The sequence below is a fragment of the Phascolarctos cinereus genome, unplaced genomic scaffold, assembly GCF_003287225.1.
Source record: "Phascolarctos cinereus isolate Bilbo 61053 unplaced genomic scaffold, phaCin_HiC Scaffold_1;HRSCAF=81, whole genome shotgun sequence".
Taxonomy (NCBI): Eukaryota; Metazoa; Chordata; class Mammalia; order Diprotodontia; family Phascolarctidae; genus Phascolarctos; species Phascolarctos cinereus.
The window spans coordinates 214,785,892-214,808,082 of record NW_027555514.1 but is presented as its reverse complement, the minus strand read 5'-3'; the positions used below and the strand labels follow the sequence as shown (position 1 = coordinate 214,808,082).

General features: G+C 41.1%; 1 protein-coding gene across 1 annotated transcript; it reads left to right on the top strand.

The window, feature by feature from the left end:
* Positions 1–556: 556 nt before the first annotated feature.
* On the top strand, positions 557–22,191 carry LOC110194061 (keratin, type II cytoskeletal cochleal-like). Its single transcript, XM_020966197.2, has 10 exons — positions 557–597; positions 3,071–3,572; positions 6,634–6,842; positions 11,373–11,433; positions 12,375–12,470; positions 14,864–15,028; positions 15,953–16,078; positions 16,982–17,202; positions 18,496–18,530; positions 20,954–22,191. The coding sequence occupies exons 1-10, from the start codon at positions 557–559 to the stop codon at positions 21,154–21,156; spliced, it is 1,659 nt and encodes a 552-aa protein (XP_020821856.2). The 3' UTR covers positions 21,157–22,191.

Here is a 22,191-nt window from a genome sequence, read left to right as displayed (position 1 = left end):
GAATAGCAATACATCTGGGACCTAACCCCCATGGGACTGTTGTGAGGTTCAAGTGAGATAGTGTTTGTATACCTATTGTTATTATTTAAGCATTATTATTTTAACTATTCAAAATAATTATTATTTATATTATCACTTAATAACAACTAATTATTATTTTAAAAGTAACTGATTCTTTTACCTCCACCCATTCTGGAAGGTGGAATTCTTTAGCACCAAGATATCTTCTCTGGAATCCTTTGTACAACCACAGAGTCCTAGCCTAGTGCTAGCTGATGTAGACACATTCCAGCCTAGAATCAGAATAATAGATGAGTAAATATCTGAGGTTCCCTTCTAGCCTGGACTCCATAAGATTCAATTCCAGCTTAGCTCTTCTTCCCATAGAACTCAAAGTGAGGTTCAAGGAGTTTTAAAACAAGAGGCATCTTGGCCTCTGGATGCTTGCCCAAACGTCCTTAAGGAGTATGCTGACTCCACCTCTGATTCTGATTCTGATTCTGATTGTCTCTTTTTCCTTTGGCAGCTGTGGTCACCTCTACTGTCTCCAGTGGCTATGGCAGTGGCAGTGGTGTTGGTGGCACCAGCCTGGGCTTGGGGGGGTACCAGCTATTCCTACACCACCAGTGGTGGGCACAGCCTACGTGGAGGGCTGGGGAGCACTGGCTTCAGTGCTAGCAGTGGCTGAGGCCTGGGAGGCAGCTTTGGCAGTGGCAGTAATTCCAGCATTAAGTTTGTCTCCACAACCTCCTCTAGAAAGAGCTACAAGCATTAGATGTCCTCCAGCAATATCTCTCCCAATTTCACTTCATTCTGGATCTTGGGCTAGCCTTCTCACTACTGCCCATATTCAGGGCTCATCTTTTCGCTCCCAGATGTCTAGGTCCTTTGGTATTCTTTTCTCTCTCTTGCCAGCCAGTCAAGCCATCCATCTACCCATTTGATATACTTTTGGTACTGCTGAGGAGCTGGGAGTCACAATCACACCTAGGTCTCCAACCCTAGCCTAGCCACTGTTTCTCAGATAAATCTTATTCTACTCATAGATACTTAGCTCTGCTGTCCAAGGTACAGTTGCCAAAGCCTCTCTCTTTCAAAACAACTCAGTTCAATAAGCCTTTGCTATGTGGAAGAAACAGTGCTGGTTCCTGGGATGTCCAAGTCCCAATTCAGCTTTAGAAGATTCCCTTTAAGTTTCTCTACATGCAAGAAGATAGGGGGACTTGAGTTCCGATGCCATTTCTCCAAGGCCATTTCCACAAGTGCTTTCAGATGAGTTCCTCTGCTAGGAACAGTCTTGCTGATACCACTGATGTCATTTCGTTGGCCACCCTATCCTATAGTGTGTATAAGCTATTCCCTGAGGGTATTACCTCCTTCCTTTGCCTTCTAGGAAATTGCCTATTAAAATGCATGTATAAGATACATAGGCTCATGGATTCTGTTTGGATGGTGAAAGGCACCAAGGGAAACTAAGGTGTGGATCAACAGCTCAGTCTAAGGCCCAAGGACTGACTAGATAATTGATATCCTACTTTCTTTTCCAAGACATGAAGGGTTCAGAGGAGAAGGAGGAAAGAGATGTGGATGGGCAGAGATGGGGAAGGTTATTTCAGAGAAAGGGAATGATTGGTGTAAAGGCCAGTCTTCTCTCTTATTCATATATTCCTCATCCCACCCGTTCTATCTTCTCGATTCCCAGTCTCTCACTGAAGATGGCATTGTCCTAGAACAGAGACCCTGCTCCCATTTCACAATGCCTTCCAGGTGAAGGGCAGGATTCTGTTCCCCTCCCAAACAGAAAATATGTTCCACAACAGCTGATGTAGGGTGGCCCAGCCCTCTACTCCAGAGAGGCTGCAAAGGGACAGATTGTTCCAAGACAGCTTCCAACATGCCAACAGGAGTGGAGAAATAATAGGCCAGGGAGAAGAGTTAAAAGCCAACCCCAGGGGCTAAGTTTTCACAAAAGAGAGAGTTTAGGTCCTTAATTGTAAGACTTATCCGGTAATCTAGCAAATTCCTAAATTTACAAGCTTCCCAGACCCTTTCATTAGGGCTTGGCCAAGGGTGTGGCTAAAACGGAATAACCTCCAGGACAGTGGTAGTAGTGATGGGGAGGGGGCTGTAGTCAAATCGTCTCAAATAGGAAGCATTTTCAGGTGCCCCTAGTCTTGGGTGGCTGAAGGGGTGAGAGGGATTTTCCTAGTCTAAGACCCTAGTCTAAGAAAAGAATCAGTATGAGGAGAATATTAAATGACCAAGGGCCAAGGGGTGTGTGTGTGTGTGTGTGTGTCGGAGATGGGGGGACATACAAGACATACCAGCACTAAGGAAAATTTTCACAAGTTCTTTCAATCTCCATGGGTAAAGAGCTAAGGACCAGGAATAAAAGACTAAGAACAAAGGGTGGAAAGAATAAAGGGAAAGAACAGCAGCCAGACAATCAAAATTGAGTGCTGTGAAATGGTAGTAGCCAAAGTTGGTTCCAAAGAAGAGATGTGAGAAGGCACATGCCTCCTTTCTTTGTAGAGATGGATGATTATGGATGTAGAACACTACATATGATGTCAGATTTGGTGGTTCTGTTGGTCAGTTTTACTGGACTATTTTACTTTCTCTGTTTTGTATTCATTGTTAAAAGAGATGGCAGGGAAGAGATATTTTTGAAAATGTATGTTAAAAATGATATCAATAAAACATTTTTTAAAAGAATTAAGGGTGTGAGAGATAAACATCCAACATGGGGAGGATCTAGTTGCATCATAAAGATGAAGGAGCTATGGTTACAAGAACTAGGAACAGGGAAAAAATTTACTGGACATGGAATAGGGTAATGTTAAGTGTCAGAAATCCCCAGGTCTGGTCCTGCCTCTGGTAGGTGTGTACATGATTCCCTCAGTGATTATTAGTGGGACATGAAAAATGGACTATAGCCAGACATGCCAAGGAGATGAATTCAACACAGTGGTCTGTGATCTTCTCTGGCCAAGCCCAGTTTCCAAAGAGAATATAAGCCTAGAATTCTAGAGGACAGGATTGAGAAGGATCTCTGTTCCTTTCTTTGACAGTCCCACTTCTCTAATCTCTCTACACATACTTCCCTGATGGCTCAACGATCGGTCAGCATCAAGTCTACTGGTGGCAGCCGGAGCTTCAGTGCCTCTTCGGCATCACTGCTCCCAGGCTGTCGAACCAGCTTCAGCTCTGTGTCTGTGTCCCAGGGCGGGAAGAGTGGGAGTCGTCTTGGGGGTGGCTTTGGGACCAGGAGCCTCCACAACCTTATAGGTGGCAAAAGGATCTCTGTCAGTGGGGCATACCGCTCCAGCAGAGCTGGCTATGGGGGTGCTAGTTGTGGTTTGGGATATGGGGGCATAGGATACAGGGTTGGGGGGTATGGGTTTGGAGGTGGAATGATGGCAGGATCTGGTGGCATCCATGAAGTTACAGTCAATCAGAGTCTACTGGCTCCCCTCAACCTGGAGATTGACCCATCCCTCCAGAAGGTTCGGAAGGAAGAGAAAGAGCAGATCAAGACTCTCAATAACAAATTTGCCTCCTTCATAGACAAGGTAAGAACTTGCTTCCCTGGATAGGAAACTTCCTGGTGGTCTATTAGTTGATCTGTCATTTTTATGCTTTTACTGGGAGTAAAGGTTGGGAAGAGAGAGTGAGAAACTATGGCCTCAACCAAGAAGCTTTACTCCACAGACATTTTACTCAGTGTTCTTTGGTCTTCCAACTGGTGAAGCAGAGGACAGAGAATGTTTGGGCTTCCATGTTCATGAACAATGCTGCTAGGTCAGCACTATGTTCAGAAAGCTCCCTAACCCATAACCAGGTCATTTTTTTCTCAATGCATGATGACTGAGAATGAGATGGCTTTTTAACTGACAGGAATTCAGACTAGATGAAGCTAAAAAATAAAATGAAACAATTACAAACTTGGTCTAGGGGGAATATCTGCTGAAAGACAATGGGGCATCTATCCAGTGATTCCAGAGGGATGTGGAGAGTGGAAGTAATCTAAGCTTATAGTCCTTTTTTCATGGGGGAATAGCTGTTTTTGAGCCCCAGACTGCACTAGTTGGGCATTTCCTCTAGTTCCAATATATGATCATCTCACCTTCTATACCTTCTCTCTTCCTCAGTCACCATTTAATACATGGGTTGAATGATCACCTTCTTATTTAAGAAATAACAGAGATAACGATTTGAATAATTCAGCTCTTCTAAACCTGTGGTGTGGCAGAAACTAAATTCAGGAAATTTGGGTTCTGTTCTTCAACCTGCCTCTCTAGCCATGTGACCTTGAGGAATTCATTTCACTTACATGATCTCTAAGACTTCTTCCAGTTCTAGAAGTCAGTAATCCTATAAAATATTAGTGTCATTTACCAGGGTTGTTGTCCGGGCAAACTATGCCAAGGACACTGCCATAAAAGTGGTTCTTAAACTTTTTCATCTTGTGACAGTGCTCATCCCATCCTGCACTTTTCCTTTTGCTTTCACTTTCAGACTTCCATGGTATATGAGAAGAGGGTGTTAGAACTTTAGTTGATCTGGGGAGAAATCAGGGTGTGGTCATGTGATTCTATCATTATTTGATAACAAATGGATAATGCAGCATGTCAGATGTTATGGTAAAGAAAGAATAATGATTAGCAGCAAAATATAATGAAGAGACCCTTGGTCAGTAGACCCATGTTCTATTTTTTTTTTTGCTGTCCTAATTGTATGACCCTGGGTAAGTCACTTCTCCACATTTGTGCCTCAGTATACTCATCTATAAAATGAGATGTTCAGAAGAAATGGCTTTCTAAGGCTCCTTTATCTTCTAATCATTTGAGTTTAAATGGAGAGAAAGTCCCATGCCATGACTACCAAAAAAGCAATGGAGCCTCAGCCATTTTTGTCTCCTGGCCCACTCTCATTCCCACTATGTTCGGTTTGAGAAATGTTCTTTAAAGGTAAGGGTAATTAAAACCTATCTTCTAAACCTTCTGGGACAAGTCCTGAAAGATTGAATGATTCTAGAAGCCATTGCTTACATTGCTTATTGATATTAGTCAAGAACTTGACTAAGTCTAGAAAGCCAAATTAGTAGCAGAGAATCTTAAAATCTTAGAGTTGCCAGGAACCTAAGAGATCATCACATCCAATCCTTATTTGGCAGATGAGGAAGCAAGCCATGAAGTGGGGGAGTCACTCACTAAAGGATATCCAGCTAGTTTGAGAAGGAAAACAGGTACTGGAACTCAATTCTCCTAGTTCAGAGACCAGTGAGATTTCCACTGTATTTCACAAAAGCCATAACTAGGAATGTTGGCACATAGAACAAATTGAATTTCAGGAAGGAGAATCCCTCAGAGTCTGAGATTGATTGTGCCCCTGAGAGGGTTGTAGTAGAAAACAAATGAGCCTCTGGGAAATACAATTCAATTGAGGATGGAATTATAGGAGAAGGGATTACTCATTTTCTTCTCCTCAACCAGTCAGAGACTGCATTCTTATACTCCCTTAAAGGGACTGTCTTCTTTCCCTCCAGCTTCTGTGGGGCCCAAACTACTCTGGCTCTCATTGACTGGCCAACAATGGGTCCCAGGCCAAGCCCTACTTGGTCACTGTTGAGATCTCAGTGAATGCAAATAGCAATTGTTTCTGTTTTGGCCAGAAATCCCAAATTCCCCTCCCAGATAGATTAAAAAAAAAACTAGATAAAGAAGTTATTCTCTGACTCTTTTCTTACCTAGCTTTAACCACTGAATGGGTGTTGCTTCAGTCAAACTGAGACTTGTTAGAGACCTTAGCTTAAAAAGGTCAAGGTCTCCTACTATATCCAGGGCCATCTCCAGTCTTCCTGATCAATATCTGGCCACTGGACCCAGATAGCTCCGGAGGAGAAAGTGAGACTGGTGACTTTGCACAGCCTTCCCTCACTTAAATCCAATTTACTTGCATGTCATGGCATCACCTCTCTGATGTCATGGTCCTCTTCAAGAACGAAAGACAAACAATGAAACAACGACAATGAGGGTCAACAATCAGAGAATTATGCGATGTGAAATATAAAATGTTCCTCCACCACGGCAGAGAGAAAGCCTACATCCTACCCTCCAAGATTCTAGCAGTTGGGGCAATATCCCAGCTGATCAACCCTAGTTTTAGTTCTATATCTCACTTTCTCATTCCAGCTTCCCCGAATTACAGGGATAATTGATTCCATGTAGATTTGCGAAAAGCATATGTAACATGAATTAGATCCAATTTGGGGAATAAACTTGGCATATTCTTCTTTCCTGTCAAGTGTCTTCTACTTATTTGGTGAAGCAAGACAAATGTCTTGAGGATGATACATAAGCCCTGCTTCTCTTGGGAATTCCAAACAGTTTTTATTTCTTCCATTTCTGCTTCTTACATAGTTTCACTTAAATAAAGGTTTCTCCTACTTCATCTCCCAAGTGGAACCACTATCAAAAAGCTGTTTGGATCAGAGAGGAGGAGATCTGCTTCCTGATCTTCAGCACTTCCACTTTGCTGATAACACTAGATAATTTTTTCATATGCTCTGACCACCAAGGTGAGGTTGTTGTTTCTGAACGCTTAATGTTCTCTTTTCTCCGGGGAATACAGGTTCGCTTTCTAGAACAGCAGAACAAGGTCTTGGAGACCAAATGGAGCATCCTCCAGGACCATAAGACAACCAAAGCCAACATTGAGCCCCTGTTTGAAGCCTATATCAACAACCTAAGGAGGCAGCTGGACAGCCTGGGTGGGGAAAGAGGGAGGCTAGAAATTGAACTGAAGAGCATGCAGGAAGTGGTGGAAGACTTCAAGAACAAGTGAGTGTGAAAGGAACACAAGCCACAAGCTCATTCATCTCCTTGTCCTGAGCACTTCTTATGCCAAGTAAATTCTGGATATTTCAGAGGAGTCCCAGAGCTAGAAGATATAGCCCCTGCCCTCAGGGATTGCCCGAGCAGATGGGAGAGGCCAGAGACACTCCAGAAAAACAATAGAACAGATTCAGGAAGCTGGACTGAGCTCTAGATAGACGTCTAGATGTTAGGGAGGGGAAAGAAATTGAAATTGGTTCAGAATAACACGATTACACAATTCCTATGCATTTGCCCCAACCCTAAATGCCTTACAAATCCAGCTTCTTTGCATTGGTAATATAGCTACTGTTCATAGAATCCAGCTTTAGGGAACATGAAATAAGAGAAGGTGAAGCCAAATCCAGGAGAAGATGGCAATCACTGCTCTTGGTTAAGTCTCAGTTTGATGAGGGAAATGACATACACCTAGAATGCATGTATGCACAACACACACAGAGGCAAAGGCTGAAAACAGTATAGTGAGCCCCAATATATTCATGGCTACAATGAAAGGGAATTATCTTATTTTGTTTTAATTATCTTTTTAATCATAACAATATTTGGAGAAAGGATGTTATAGTATTGGGTATGAAGTCAGAAAAGAGCCAGGTTCAACCCACTTTCCACATTGATATATGGAAACAAACTGGACAAATCATTTAATTTCTTTGTACTCACATTCTTTGCATGGTGATATAATAATTTTGGAAGCATAAAATGCAATATAAATATGTGAGTGAGTAATTATTAAAAGTCATTTTTTAAAAAAAATCTGTGGCCCATAGCTAATAGGTGAAATATGTAAAATAGCCAATGCTATTTTTCATTCATCAAATTAAACAATCAAACAAATATTTATTAATGATTTTAATAATACTGTACATTCACATATATATATATCACTGCATGGTTACAAAATGCTTTGAATATATTATATCATTTGATACTTGTCTTCAAGTATTTGAAGGTGTGTCATATAGAGGAAAGATTAGACTTATTATGTTTGGCCCCAGGATAAAGGACAAGAAGCAATTAATTGGTGGAATAATTAAAGATATTAATTTAGTCTTGATTTCAGGTGGGAAAAACCTCTCTCAACAATTAGGTGTGTCCTAAAGCAAAATGAGTTTCCTTGAGAGGTGATAGGTTCACTCTTTTGGGAGGTCTTCAAAGGAGAAGCTGTTTGATATGTTAAAGCAGGGATTTCTTTTAAGTGTGGGATTGGATTCAATGGTTGCTGAGGGCCTTGATGTTTTTCTCTGATCTTGCAATAGCCTATAAGGTGGATGGGCATAGGTTAATATTTCCATTTTAAGTAAATAAAGTGGGACTGAGAGAGACAGAGACACAGAGAGAAACAGAGACACAGAGAGAGACAGAGACAAAGACAGAGACAGACAGAGACACAGAGATATTTGTACTAAGAAGACACTGAATAATGGGGTCCCAGATGGGTCCCAATTGTAGATCAGATCAGGGGTGAGGGGAAAAACAGAGTTAAATGGGAATGGGTGAGGAGAACATTTTGGATCACTGAATTAATCTAGGACATCTAGAGGTCCTAAGGTCAGAAAATAAGGGTTTTGTGCAGGATATGGGAGCAGATTGCCCTGAGGCAGTGGATAGTAGGAAGAGAGGCAATATAATATTGTGGAAAGACTACTACATTTAGATTTAAGATCTGGGTCCAAATTCCAGTTCTGCCACTGACTTACTGCATGACTTTGGTGATTTCAACCCTTCAGGACCTTAGTTTTCCCATCTATAAAATGAGTGATGTAGAGTGGATGATCTAAGGGCCCTTCCAACTCTGCATCCTATGGTCCTTGAAGATCCCCTGTTAACAGATGGGAAGCAAGCCATAGACAATCCCAACGAGAGGGTTTTCCAAAAAGTCATTTCTGTTGACCTTTGGCATAAATTACAGATTTATCTTTCTAATTTTGCTCACTTTAGTCTCATCAACGTTAGATCTAGAAGGCACTTTTGGAAATTGCCTACTCCAACCCATTGATTTTATGAAGGAGGAAACGGAGGAGCAGAAAAATGAAGTGACCTGTCCCAAATCCCACAGCTGCCAGGTTCAGGGCAGGAAAGACACCTTTTCACTTTACTGTGAGATCCAAATGAAAATGAAAGCTCATTCCCTGAGATGCAAAGCCTAGAGCAGGGTTAAAGGCAGGGGAAGCTTCTCCAGCATTAAATATTGCCCATTTGATAATCAGCAAAGATGATCCCCTAATGCCAAAGGATAATCTAGAAGTGATACCCTATTCTTTGCAGGTTTGAGTTAAACAATGTCACTATTTTTTTACTTTCTTCTCTGGCAACTTGTTGGGGATTGTGGGCTAGAGTGGGGCTAGGGGTGTGGGGCAGACAGCAAACAGGGAAGAATTCTGTGGGGCCCATCCCAGCTCTAAATTCCAATGATTCTGAATTTAAACTGAAGTGTGATGAGAGACAAGAGTCATGGGAAGAAAAGTGCTGGGTAGAGAAACCTTGAAACTTTAGATAAGGATTTTGGAATTGGTGCAGAGGTTTGATGAGGAAATAAACAGAGAATGTGAACCAACGAACCCAATGAAGAAAGTACAGGGAGGTGCTTCATTAAGTCCTGAATGCACTAAAAAAAAATCAGGCTGGGGGTCAGAGTGTATCAGGAGAGACACAAGCTAGACAAGAAGACAGACTTCTTAGCTTTCAGTGTGTGTTGGGACACAGTAGAGTGACTGGAAACTTCTTTCCTTAAGATCCAGAATAGCTTTCTGTTTGTCTCTGGGTTAGAAAAAGTGCCTAAAGTCAGAGGGAGAGCCCAGATAATTAACCTTTAGGGTAAAGTGTTTAATCACCCTTGAGTCACAGTTTGAAGTCAGAGACCTTAGATGTAGGTCAGCTCTTCACTCACTCAACATATGAGGAAACTGAAGTTCAGAGATATTAAATGATTTGCCTAAAGTTGCACAGGGCATAAGTGGCTGAGATTTTGAGCCTGAGTTTTCTCTCTGTCCACAATCAGCATTCTTTCTGCTGCGCAACTTTCCCTCCTTAATTCCACCCAGTGATTTTGAGGAAGGGAATGAACTCATAGGAAGTCCCCACCTTGCCCTGAGAGGATCCAGGAGCTCATAAGATCCTTGCATGGACCTCAGGGAAGACCCAAGAATGGGAGACAACCATGCCTCTCAGCTCCCTCTGTGGTTCCCTTTCTTTCCCCAGGTGAAGGAGGTAGAGGGGTGGTCCCTGGACTCATTCCACAAAGATGTGGTAAAGTGACTGTGAGCCAGGGGACGGGTAATTCGTCTTGTGGGATCCTGGAAGTCTGCCCAGAGCCATGCATCTCAGTAAGAAAAACAATATAATTAATCTTTCTGACGTCTCCCAGTAAGAGAGAACAGAAAGGGAGATCTCCTTACCTCCCCTATGTTAGAAGGAAGGAAACTAACCCAGAGACATTACGTGACATTACAAATGCTTGATGTCACAAAAAATCAGGGTGGAGTGACAATTAAAGGCTGGTTTCTCTGGTCCAGAACAATGGGGTTTGTTGACTATGGTGTAATCTCCTCCCCACCCTCTCTGCCTTTTTAATTTTTTTTTTCTTAACAAGAAGCCTCCTTCGCCTTAATGTGGCTTAATATCATGGAACTTTACCAAGCTGTTTTGACACAGCCATCTCATCCTACTCACCTGAAAAGCTTAGTCTGACTATTCTTTACATTGTCTCTCCTCGATCTGTTCTCCATATCAGTTGTTTTTCTAATGAGATGTTTCAGATTCTCTTCTATTTTTCCTAGTTTTAATATTTCTTGGTGTCTTATAACATCATTTTATTCCTCTTGCTCAATTCTAGTTTTCAAGGAGTTATTTTATTCCTTAAGATTTTGTACCTCTTTTTCCAATTGGTTAACTTTCTTTTCATCATTTTCTTGGATTGCTTTCATTTTTTTCTAATTGTTCCTCAATTTCTCTTATTTGAGTTTTTAATTCCTTTTGAAGTTCTCCCAAGAGCTCTTTTTGGCCTTGTGACCATTTGACATTACTCTTTGGGGGTAGGAGTGGCTTTTTTTTAACCTCACTATCTTTCTCTGGATATGAACCTAGATCTTCTTTTACATCAAAATAGCTATCTGTGGTCAGATTCTTTTTCCGTTGCTTACTCATTTTTATTTTGGTTTATCTTATTTTTAGCAGCTTATTATTATAATTTTTAATCCTGTGTTGTGGGTAATGTTGCCCTAGGCCTCAGGTCCTCCTTAATGTTATTTTCTGAATTCTGCCTGGGAACTGATAACTTTATTATATACTTAAAAGGAATAGCATGTTGTACATAATAGATTTACCGTTTCATGTGCAATCATCTTTTATATTATTATGTTATGGAAATGCTTAAGAACAAATTAAATAATTTTTTTTTAAAAAAAAGAAAAGCATCCTTTTCCTCATTCTCAGATTCTCTGATCTTAATGCAGCTTAATATCTGGTTTATTCCAACAGATATGAAGATGAAATCAACAGACGCACAGCAGCAGAGAATGAGTTTGTGGTGCTCAAGAAGGTGAAGGGGGAGAGAAAGATGCTCTAATATTGACTCCGGTCTGCCCAACATCATTCCCATAGAGTGCAAAATATCCAATTAGTTCAGATTTTTCTAAGGTGGAACAAGGGAGGAAACTTTAGATCTGACTCCACAGTGCTGGGGTGCTGGGGAGGAAGGAGAGAGGCTTTTGGTTTGATGGGGGAAAGAGAGCATCTGCCCAGGGCACAAAGAGAACAAAGCAAGAGTGGAAGCAGAAGCAAAAGCAGATGGGTAGTGCTCTGTTACAGCAGTGCTGGGAGAACCAGAATGGGTTGTGAAGAAGCAAAGGCTGGAGGCTTAGTCTTAAAGAGGGGATTGTGTGACAGCATTGTGAAGAAGAGGGAGGAGGCCATGTAATGAGGACACTAGCCTATGGGAAGGTCTCTGAGGCCAGAGAGGTTAAGGTGTTTGGAGAATGGAGACCTTAATCCTTTTTTGTGCCATGGACCCTTTCGACAATCCAGTGAAGGCTTCATACCCCTTCTCAGAATCATGTATTTAAATAATTAAAGGGAATCCTAAATTTCAATTAGAGGTTAGTGAAAATAAAGATGTAATTTTTTTTCCCTTCTGAGTTCATGGATACATTGACCCCAAGTTAAGAACCTCTTGACTTAGAGAGAATACCACTGGCGATAAATACCTAATGAGCTTGACTTTTTTTGAGGTGGAACAGAGAAGGGAATTTTAGATCCTACACATCCTAACCCCTTAGGGACTCCAAAGTGATATCAACCAAACGATCACCAAGCCTCACCCCCAGAATTCCCATCCCTAAGCTACACCCTATTGCCTGGCATTTGAGAACTTACTCACCCAGCTGAGTAGAAGTAGTTCAACGGGATTTGTGGGCCTAAGGGGGAAATTAAAATCTGGGAAGGATAAGAATTAGAATAATTGTTTCCGATTTTGCATTTCAGGATGTGGATGCAGCTTACATGAACAAAGTGGAACTGGAAGCCAAGGTTGATGCCCTGACAGATGAAATCAACTTTCTGAGGGCTTTCTATGAGGCGGTAAGGAGGGTCTTAGTCCTTCCCTTCCATCCCTCTCCCCTTTCATTTCACTCCCATCTATCTCTTGGAACTATTTGCTGGCTTGACTCATGGGATATGGAAGGGGCCACCTCCTGTCCTTCCCCTTTGAGCCTTGTTTGAGACCACCATATTCTGCATTCACAGATTCATTCTTCCTATCAGAGAAGGCCTTTTTAAAAAGCAGAGAGGAAAGTAGACTCATGGTGGCTGGTCATTCTCCTAGGTTTACAACTCTGCTTCCAAAATGAAGGATATTGCAAGGTCTGGGGAAGCCAACTTGTGTGCCCTCATATGGTGACTTCATTCCCTCTGCCATCCATAGCTATGATTTAAGAAGTTGGGAGTGGGGAGCCACAGCTAATCATCGGTATCAATCTATAGTGAGGAAGAAAGGTACCAAGGGAAGAGGGTGGGGCATGACAGATTGAGGCTGAGGAATCTGGAAAATAACCAGGACCAAGGCTGCTTTTTCCTTTTCTCCCAATCTGTTATATTTTATGTTCTTCTAATCTCCTTACAAGCATAGACAAGCCTGAGGAGATGAAGAATGGATGTGTACCAGTGAGGACAGATTATTTCTTTTTCATTTAAATTTTAACTAATGTTTTCTTTTATATCACTTTCATTTTCTATATATCATTCTCCCTCTTTCTCCCAGAAAGCCATCTCTTACAATAAAAATTAAAAATGGGAATAAAAAAGTTCAGCAAAACTAGCCAAAATAAAATTGCTTATAATATTCCGCACCCACTTCTGCAATGAAAGGAAGGAGATACATTCTTACATCTCTCCTTTGGGTCCAAGCTTGATTGTTATCATTTCACATCATTCAGTTTCTAGTTATTGTCTTCACTGTTTTCGTGAGAGCGGATAGTTTTATGTATGATGTTGTCCAAGTCATTTAAACCCCCCAAAGATAGTGTTCCCTGAATCTGCAGGGCAATCCAAGTACATCAACTAGAAAACAATAATTCATGCTTCTAGACACAAGCAATATATTTGTTACTTAGCAGGGCCAGTGATCAATTAACGAGCCAATTACTCAAAGAAATTTAGGTGATGTGATTAATAATAACATCCATTTATATGGAATTTTGGGCTGCAAAATACCTTTCTACATCGTCTCATTTGTCAAAGCTTCATGAGTTGGGTAGTGTAAATATTACTGTAGGTAAGGGAACAGTTTCAGAGTGGTTAAGTGACTTGCCCAAAGAGATATATTAAGTAAGTGGAAGTTACTGCTAGTCCAGTCTTTGTGGCTCAAGAAAAGGAAATAAAAGTGTGACTACTAGTAGAAGTTGATTAGGCTGTCTTTGCATCGTAGAATAGTGTTAGTGGTTGACGCTATTATTACCTTATTCTGCTCAATGATTCTTCTGCTTCCTGCTGTCTCTTACTGAGAATAAAGCCAAGGTCTGGCAAGTCAGCTTAGGTCAGCTACCAGAAAAGAGCAAACTAAAATCTTTAATTTCCTATCCTAAGGCGTATATGAGGCAAATGGTCATCAAAATTCGAGAGAGGAGAAGAGGCTGGTATTTTGCATCTGAGTGAGAGGTGACTTTTCCTACCTCTGAACCACTGTTGTTTGCACTTATCACATTCCCACCTTATGGTCCAGTTGCTTGTGTGCTTGCTATCTCCCTCGCTAAATGGTAGAATCCTTGATGTTTTCTGTCTTATTCACCTTATACAAACTATAGGGCTTTGAAATTGCTCAATAAATGTTTTTGAATAAATTAATGACTATGCTTGCAAGAATCCAGCTTATGTGTAAGGACAGAAGTGCATTTCAAAAACAAATGGGAATTTCTTTTAGAAAACCCATTTAGGATTATGCATACTATTGCCTCTTCCCATTAGCACAGATAAAAGAATCTGGTTATAATTCTGTTAGTGTAGGATCATGGATTTAAGTTGAAAAGAACACTTATAGGTTATCTAGTCCAATCCCTTTATTTTATGAAAGAGAAAAACATATTGCAAGGTCACTTGTCCAAGGTTGCACTGTAAGTGGCAGAGTCAGGGTTTAAAATCTAGGTCCTCTGATTCCTTTCAGCTAAAGAGGCAGCTGTCCGGTACAATACCTTGAAGGTGCTCATTCAATGGTAGATGCTATCCTAGAAGCTAATACACAGTCCTGCAGAATCTCAGCCTCTAAGGAGTTTGAGAAAATCTCTGTCTCTGTTTCTCTGCTTTTCTCTTTCCCCTTTCTCTTTTTCCTCTCCATCTTTCTCTCTCTCTCTTTTCCCTTCTTTGTATCTCTGTCCAATTCTCTCTTACACACACACACACACACACACACACACATACACACACACACACACACACAGAGTCCTCAATTTCCATATTTCTATACTTGGGTCCAATCACAGGAGCTGGCTCAGCTTCAGGCCCAGATCTCAGAAACTTCAGTGGTCCTGTCTATGGATAACAATCGTAACCTGGACCTGGACAGCATCATCGCTGAGGTCAAAGCTCAATATGAGGACATCGCCAACCGAAGCCGGGCTGAAGCAGAGTCCTGGTACCAGTCAAAGGTGAGGAGCTAAAGAAGAGATAAGTTGGAGCCAGAAACAGCCACTCTCTAACTCATTCCTCAGTTTTAAATTTCCACTGTGGGTAGTAGAATCTACTTCTGGGAACTTGGGAGAGATAGAGAGGATGCAAAAAGGAGAGAGTTACTCCTTTAGGAGATCTCTTAGTCTGTTAAAGGAGATGGGATATACACTGAAGACAGAGTTTGAGGTCAAGGAGATGAGAAGTGACTGAACTTAGCTCTAGATGTCAATGTTGGTAGATGGAAAGGGGAGAAATAAATGAAAGAGTTAGGCTTCCCAAAGAGAAAAAGAATGTGGAGTAAAGTTTTAATGTAGAGGGGAGTCAGGGCTAAATACAAAAGGAAAATGTGCATCCTACATGGAAAAGAGAATACCATGGGTAAAGTTTTGATGTGGTAGGATAATGACCAGATTTGACCAACTGGAGCAAAAATTCTAAACCAGGGAGACTTAGTTGATGCTGACGGCAGATATGAGGGGTTACCATAAAGACCAGGGAGAGGACTTTGAGTCTGCTATCATAGACAATAGGGAGCAGTTATGTGGTCTTGAGCCTGGAAGGGATGGGGATTAAGAGGGTACCTAGAGAAGAGGGTAGAACCATAATTCTGGAGCAAAAGACTGATCATCAGGAAATAAGTGAGGATGTTACTATGGCAGTCTAAATGAGAGTAGTGGGTTGTAGAAATGGACAGAATGGAAAAGGGATAAGAAATAGTACAATAACGCTGCAGGATTTGGTGATGGTCTGGGTAAAGGAAATATAAAATGGACTAGTCACCAATATGACAATTCACAGACTTTTGGTGTACCAGAAAACCTCAGGATTCTTATTTCTAGTTTTAGTTGTACCTGTTTCTTTAATGCTACCAAAATTTGGTGTTTGCTTTTTTTTTTTCACAGTATGAGGAACTGCAGCTTTCTGCTGGTAGACATGGGGATGACCTCCGTACCACCAGAATGGAGATCTCTGAATTGAATCGGATGATCCAGCGGCTGCGTTCTGAGATTGACAATTTGAAGAAGCAGGTATGGTAAGGCTTATAGGAAACACTTTAGCCATCATCCTGACTTCTAAAATACCTGCTTCTAACCAAATTAGGACTTAAAAACCTCTCAGAAATAGGATCCTATAATTTCAATTCCATAATTTCCTTCCACAACCTAAGATATCAAGATATTCTTCCTGAGATTAAATAAGTAGGTGGCACAATGGGTGGAATGCTGGACTTGTAGTCAGGAAGACCTGAATTCAAATCTACCTCAGGCACTTACTTGTTCTGTGACCCTGGGCAAGTCACTTAACAGCTCAGTGCCTGTTTCCCCATCTGTGAAATGGGAATAACAATATCTTCCAGAGTTATTGTGAGTAAATGAAATAACATATGTAAAACAACTTGCAACCTTTAAAATAATATATAAATCTACTTATTATTATTATATTATTATTATTATTAACCTCAATTCCTCCTGCTATACAGGGAAAGCTGAGCACCTTTTCAGGTTAAACAAGTTATAGTGTAAGCCACAAATTAGTTGCTTTCTTATTTATTATCCAGAAAATCCTAGAGGAAAAAAGGATGTTCAAAAGGAATGAATTGCCTTCTACCACGTCAATACCTAAACATTCAGGTTGACACTGTCACTCTGACTTTCTCAGGATTGGAGAAGCTGTGACTTCCCCTGAGTTGATGCCCAATGTCTTCCTGAGGTCCAACCTAAATCTGTCTCATTATAATGCTATTTTATATCACAATCTTATATAATTTTAGAACTAGAAGAAACTTTAAGATTATTTAATTTAGCCCACTCATTTTACAGGTCCAGAAACTGAGACCTGGAGAACAAGCTAATGAGAGGTGGAGCTAATCCTTAATAATATTCTGTGAAGTGTGGCATTTTTTTAAAAAACTACATCATCTTCTCCCACAGTGTGCTACTCTTCAGGCTGCTGTAGCAGATGCTGAGCAGCGTGGGGAGTTGGCCCTCAAGGATGCCCGGGCCAAGCTGGCTGAGTTGGAGGATGCCCTGCAGAAGGCCAAACAGGACATGGCCCGCCAGCTGCGTGAATACCAGGAGCTGATGAATGTCAAGCTGTCCCTGGACATCGAGATTGCCACCTACAGGAAGCTGCTGGAGGGAGAGGAGTGCAGGTGGGTAATCAACTCTCCCTATCCCATATCATAGTATCATAATTCCATAACAAGGCTAACCAACCCCCAACAACATTAAGCAATTTATTTGAATTTCCAGAAACCAAGTCAATCAATCAATAAACATTTATTAGGTATCTTCAATGTGTCAGGCACTGAGCTAAGCACTGGGGATACAAAAAGAAGCAAAAGAAAGTCCTTGTCCTCAAGGAGCTTACAATTTCATAGGGGAGACAACGTGCAAATATATACAAAGCAAGCTATATGCAAGATAAATAGGAAACAGTTAACAGAAGGAAGACATTAGAATTAAGGGAGGTTGGAGAAGGCTTCCTGTAGAAAATGGGATTTTAGTTAGGAAGCTAGGGAAGTGAGTAGTCAGAGAGGAGGTGAGAGTGTTCCAGGCATGTAGGACAGTTAGAGAAAATGCCTAGAGATGAGAGTGTCTTGGAAAATGCTGCTCCTTTCCCATCCCTAGAAAAGTATCCACCATTCCCTGGGGAAGTGCCTGTGGCCCTTTCTGAAGTAGTTTAATCTAGCCCACTCATTTTATAGATCCATAAAATGAAACCTGGAGAACAAAAACATTTGTAAGACCACATGGCTAATTAGAGGCAGAGCTAATCCTTAATAATCTTCTGTGAACTTTGGCATTTTTTTCAAAATCACAGTCATCTTCTCCTGGCTGCCAAACCCTCAGCTCATTTTAATTACAGGGTCCCAAAACCACATTCAGAAGAATTGTCTGCTCATGATCATTCATGACGTTCCAGGCATAATTGTGCGGCTCTTGGACATTCTTACACTGGCCCTCAAGAGTATGCCTTGTTTCATGTTTGAGGGAATCCATACTGTACCCCAGGCTCCCTCTTTGAAATAGTGCCTAGCTTTGGAGGGTGATCTGTGTCATTATTCTAACTATCCATTCAGGGAAGGACCTATGCTACCTGGAGTTACCTCACAACTTATAACTCTCACTGCCTGGACCTTTAAGGGCAATTTCCTTTTCTCAGTCCGTCTCTATCTCTGTCTCTGTCTTTCTCTATTTTTCACTTTCATCCTTGTTCCCTCTTATTCTTTATGTTCTCTCTGTCCCCCTCCCCTTATTTTTTCCTTCCCCTCTGTCTCCACTTCTTCAGTTCCTCTATTTTTCCCTCTTTGCCCTCTATTTCTTTTTATGTGGGAGAATCTATATACTTCAGTATTCTTCTCTCTGTATCTTCTCACATTCACATAAAAGAAAAAGAAAAGATTTCTCAATTAAACAGAATGTCTCTCTTCTTCTCCTGACAGACTTACTGGAGAGGGTGTTGGACCTGTGAATATATGTGAGTAATAACTCTAAGACACTACTGAACAGTGGGTAATATGGGAAGGGGAATGTAGTCTATGCAGTCCCCAGTGGGCTGGAGAAGGCTCTTTGTCAACAGGTGTCAACACAGGTGAGACAGAGATCCTTCTGAAAAAAATTTCCTACAAAGATCCCACTTCTTTGGGCACTTCTTCCCAATCAGACAAAGAAATGTTGAGGATTCTAGGCCAGTGAAAAAATGGACTTTGGGGAGGGGGTGGTGAAAAAAATTCCTCAAGGGGTGACATTCCATCCTACTAATAGGGTTACAGAGAGTTGGACATGACTGAACAACAAGAAGAGATGAGTTGGAAGTGGAGTAAAGTGAGCTCTCTTCTTCTTTTCGGAAGATCTACCAAAGAGCTCAGGTTATTCTCAAGTAGAAGTCCCGACAACTAATGAGGTCATCTTTGCACTAGTGAATTCACCCCCAAATTGGTGAATTTTGGCAGATTAATAAATGGAGATTAATCTGAAGGCACGTGGTTCCTTATAATAAGTGTGAGTAAGAGCCTGGATGATCAATCCTTCATCCCAGCTCTGGCTGAAACCCCGAGTCCAAATCAGTAAGGTGAAATTTCAATAAGAATGTACGTCCTTTATCTAGAAATTTGCAGCAGTGTAGGATAGAAAGCAGATACTTGACTTGGTAGCCTAACATGTGAAAAAGATGAAAGACCCACTGCGATCAAACATGAGCCAAAAGTATGATTATTTGTTGTTATTGTTTGTTTTTTAGTCATTTTAGTTGTATCTGACTCTTCATGATCCCATTTGGTATTTTCTTGGCAAAAATACTGGAGTGGTTTGCCATTTCCTTCTCCAGTTCATTTTACAGATAAGGAAACTGAGGCAAACAGGGTTAAGTGGCTTGCCCAGGGTCCACCCAGCCAGTAAGTGTCTGAGGCCAGATTTGAACTAAGGAAGATGGCTCTCCCCAACTCCAGGCCCTGAACTCTATCCATTGTGCCACCTAGCTAACCAAGAGTGTGATGCAACTGCTAAGAACAAGACAAAGGGAAAAAAACCCAGAAGCCAACATAATCTTAGGTTATATTACAATAATACTAATAGATGATAATGTAGCACTTTGAAATTCAAGTACTTTACACACATCATCCAATGTGAGCATTGCAATAACCCTGTGAGATAAAAACTATAAAGTATTACTATCCTTTTTACACTCTAAAGCCCAGACAGGTTGAGTGACTTGTCAGTGTCACACAGCTAGGGAGGGTCAGAATTGGAAGTAAAGCTTAGGTGTCACTTATTGTGGCTCCTGCTTTTCCTGGATCAGACCATGTCTACAGTATTCTGTAAACATATTCCATTCCGGCCATCATGCTTTAGGAGGGACCATGGCAAAGTAAGTTAGTGAGGAGTATGGAAAGTATGTTGAAAGAACATGGGGCATTTTGCCTCAAGAAGACAAACCTTAGAGAAAGACCCAGTCTCTTTTTTAAAGGATTTTTCACATCAAAGAGGGAGAAGATGTGTCCTGGTTTGTTCCAGAAGGTAGAACTATGACCTAAGCATGGACGTTATGGAGAGACAGATTTCAGCTCAATAGAATAAAGAAACATCTAATTATTATTAGAGCTGCTTAGAGAGGTTGCTTGATGTAATATATTAAAATCCAACCTTGGAGTCAGAAAGACATGGGTGCAAATCTAATTTCAGACACTAGCAGTGTGACCTTGGGCAAACCACTTAACCTCTGTCTGCCTCTGTTTCCCCATCTGTAAAATGGAGTTAATAATAATACCTACCTCCCAGGGTTGTTGTGAGCATCAAATAAGGTAATGTGTATAAAGCACTTCCTAAAGCTTAAATATATATATACATATATATATGCATATATATATATGTATATATATATATATGTATATATATACACACATATATATATACCCACATTCATCACCAAATATATATATATATAGAGAGAGAGAGAGAGAGAGAGAGAGAGATACATAAGCTTAAATATAGAAATGCTAATATATTGTTGTTATCATTAGTATTGTTGAACTCTCTCAACCTTTAAAATGGGAATAATAATATTGCCCTGCCTACTCCATGAGGTTATTGTATGAAATGCTAAATGTGGAAGCACGTTGATAATTGTAAATCACCATACAAAGGTCGGGCCTTAGCATCACTTGGCTGTACCCTCTTCCTCTCAGTGCCTCTGGGTCTCCCAGTGAAGCAGGAAAAACTTGAATAGTCTATTGAGACATTTAGGAGACAGGTACCAATGAAAAGGGTTTGAGATTAGGAGGAAAAAACAGCAGTAACTAGGAGACCAGGCAAGGCATGAGATGCTATCATATTTGCTATGCAAAATGACATGTGAATATGTATGCAAATGAGAGGCCTTTTCTTGTCTTTTTCTCCCCACAGCCGTGGTCACTTCTAGCGGGGGCACTGGATATGGTGGAAACAGTGGCATGTGTATGGGCGGAGGTGGCCTCAGCAGCAGCCTGTGCTATGGAAGTGGAGTTGGAGGCTTCAGCTCCACCAGTGGCCGAAGCATGGGGGGCAGCAGCTCCAGCATGCGCATCATCTCCAAGACATCATCCACTAAGAAAAGCTATCGGAGCTAAAATTTCTCTACTTAACTGCCCACCCTTCCCCAACCCATCTTCCCAACCCTAAGGCCTGATACTCTGCTAAAGACCCAGAAAGAAATTTCTTTTGTACAGTCAGACATGTAACAGAGGGTTCATAGGTCTTCCAAGGTCATCTTGTCCATCCTTTTGCTTCCATTCCTCAGATGAAGAACAATGCTTGTTTTCAAAGTCCTCCTGAGTCCAAAAGTGCCTTCCTTAGGGTCTTCATGATAAGAAGTTCTACTTTCTATCTATCCTGAAGCTGTCATATTGCATTTCCTTAAATCACTTCTCCTTGTTTCTGGAGGGGGGGAGTGTTAGAAAATGCCCTGGTTTCTCCATTTCTAGGTCTCAGCAAGAATTGATATCCTCTGGATTAGGGCTTTTACACTATTTGACCTTCACTGCAAAGTAAGCAAAATTCAACAAATTCTCTCAGAGCAGAAAAAAAAAACAGAAGGAAAAACAGATGACAGGGTGCCTTATACCCACATTCATCACCAAACCTCTTCTCCTTTGCCCCAAGCCCCTCACCATCAGTGTCCATTGACCCAAATTACAACAGGTATAAGAAAACTCAACTGCCGCGGTTCCTCTCTTCCACCAATTTTCCACTTCCAAAAGCAGGATTTTGGGACATAATCAGTTTTCAATTATCCACACTAGTAAGAAAATAATCCGACAATTCTGCCTGAATGTCTGGAAGTCAGTAAATGATATTTCAAAGCAGATTCCATATCCTACTTTTATTTATCCTTAAGCTAATATTATAACTGATTTACTTTATGAAATATTAATTGATGGGGGTCAAATACTTCCAGGGGCTGCTAGCCTGGAATGAAATATTTGATAATACATAAGTGGAGAATCAAATTGTCACGTATTAGGGGTCTTCCTGTTTACATCATCACCACCACCTCCCCTTGCCTTACAATCTGATCCTCCAGTAATAAGGTCTGGGGCTAGTGATTTCTGTTCCTTAGACAGTTTTCTTTCCCTCTTTAAATTCTCTCTCTCTCTCTCTCTCTC

Coding starts and splice junctions, on each gene's coding strand:
- LOC110194061 (XM_020966197.2), top strand. CDS start 557: ATGGCAGTGGCAGTGGTGTTGGTGGCACCAGCCTGGGCTTG. Junction 12,471..14,863: donor TGAGGGCTTTCTATGAGGCG/GTAAGGAGGGTC, acceptor GTCCAATCACAG/GAGCTGGCTCAGCTTCAGGC. Junction 17,203..18,495: donor CTGGAGGGAGAGGAGTGCAG/GTGGGTAATCAA, acceptor TTCTCCTGACAG/ACTTACTGGAGAGGGTGTTG.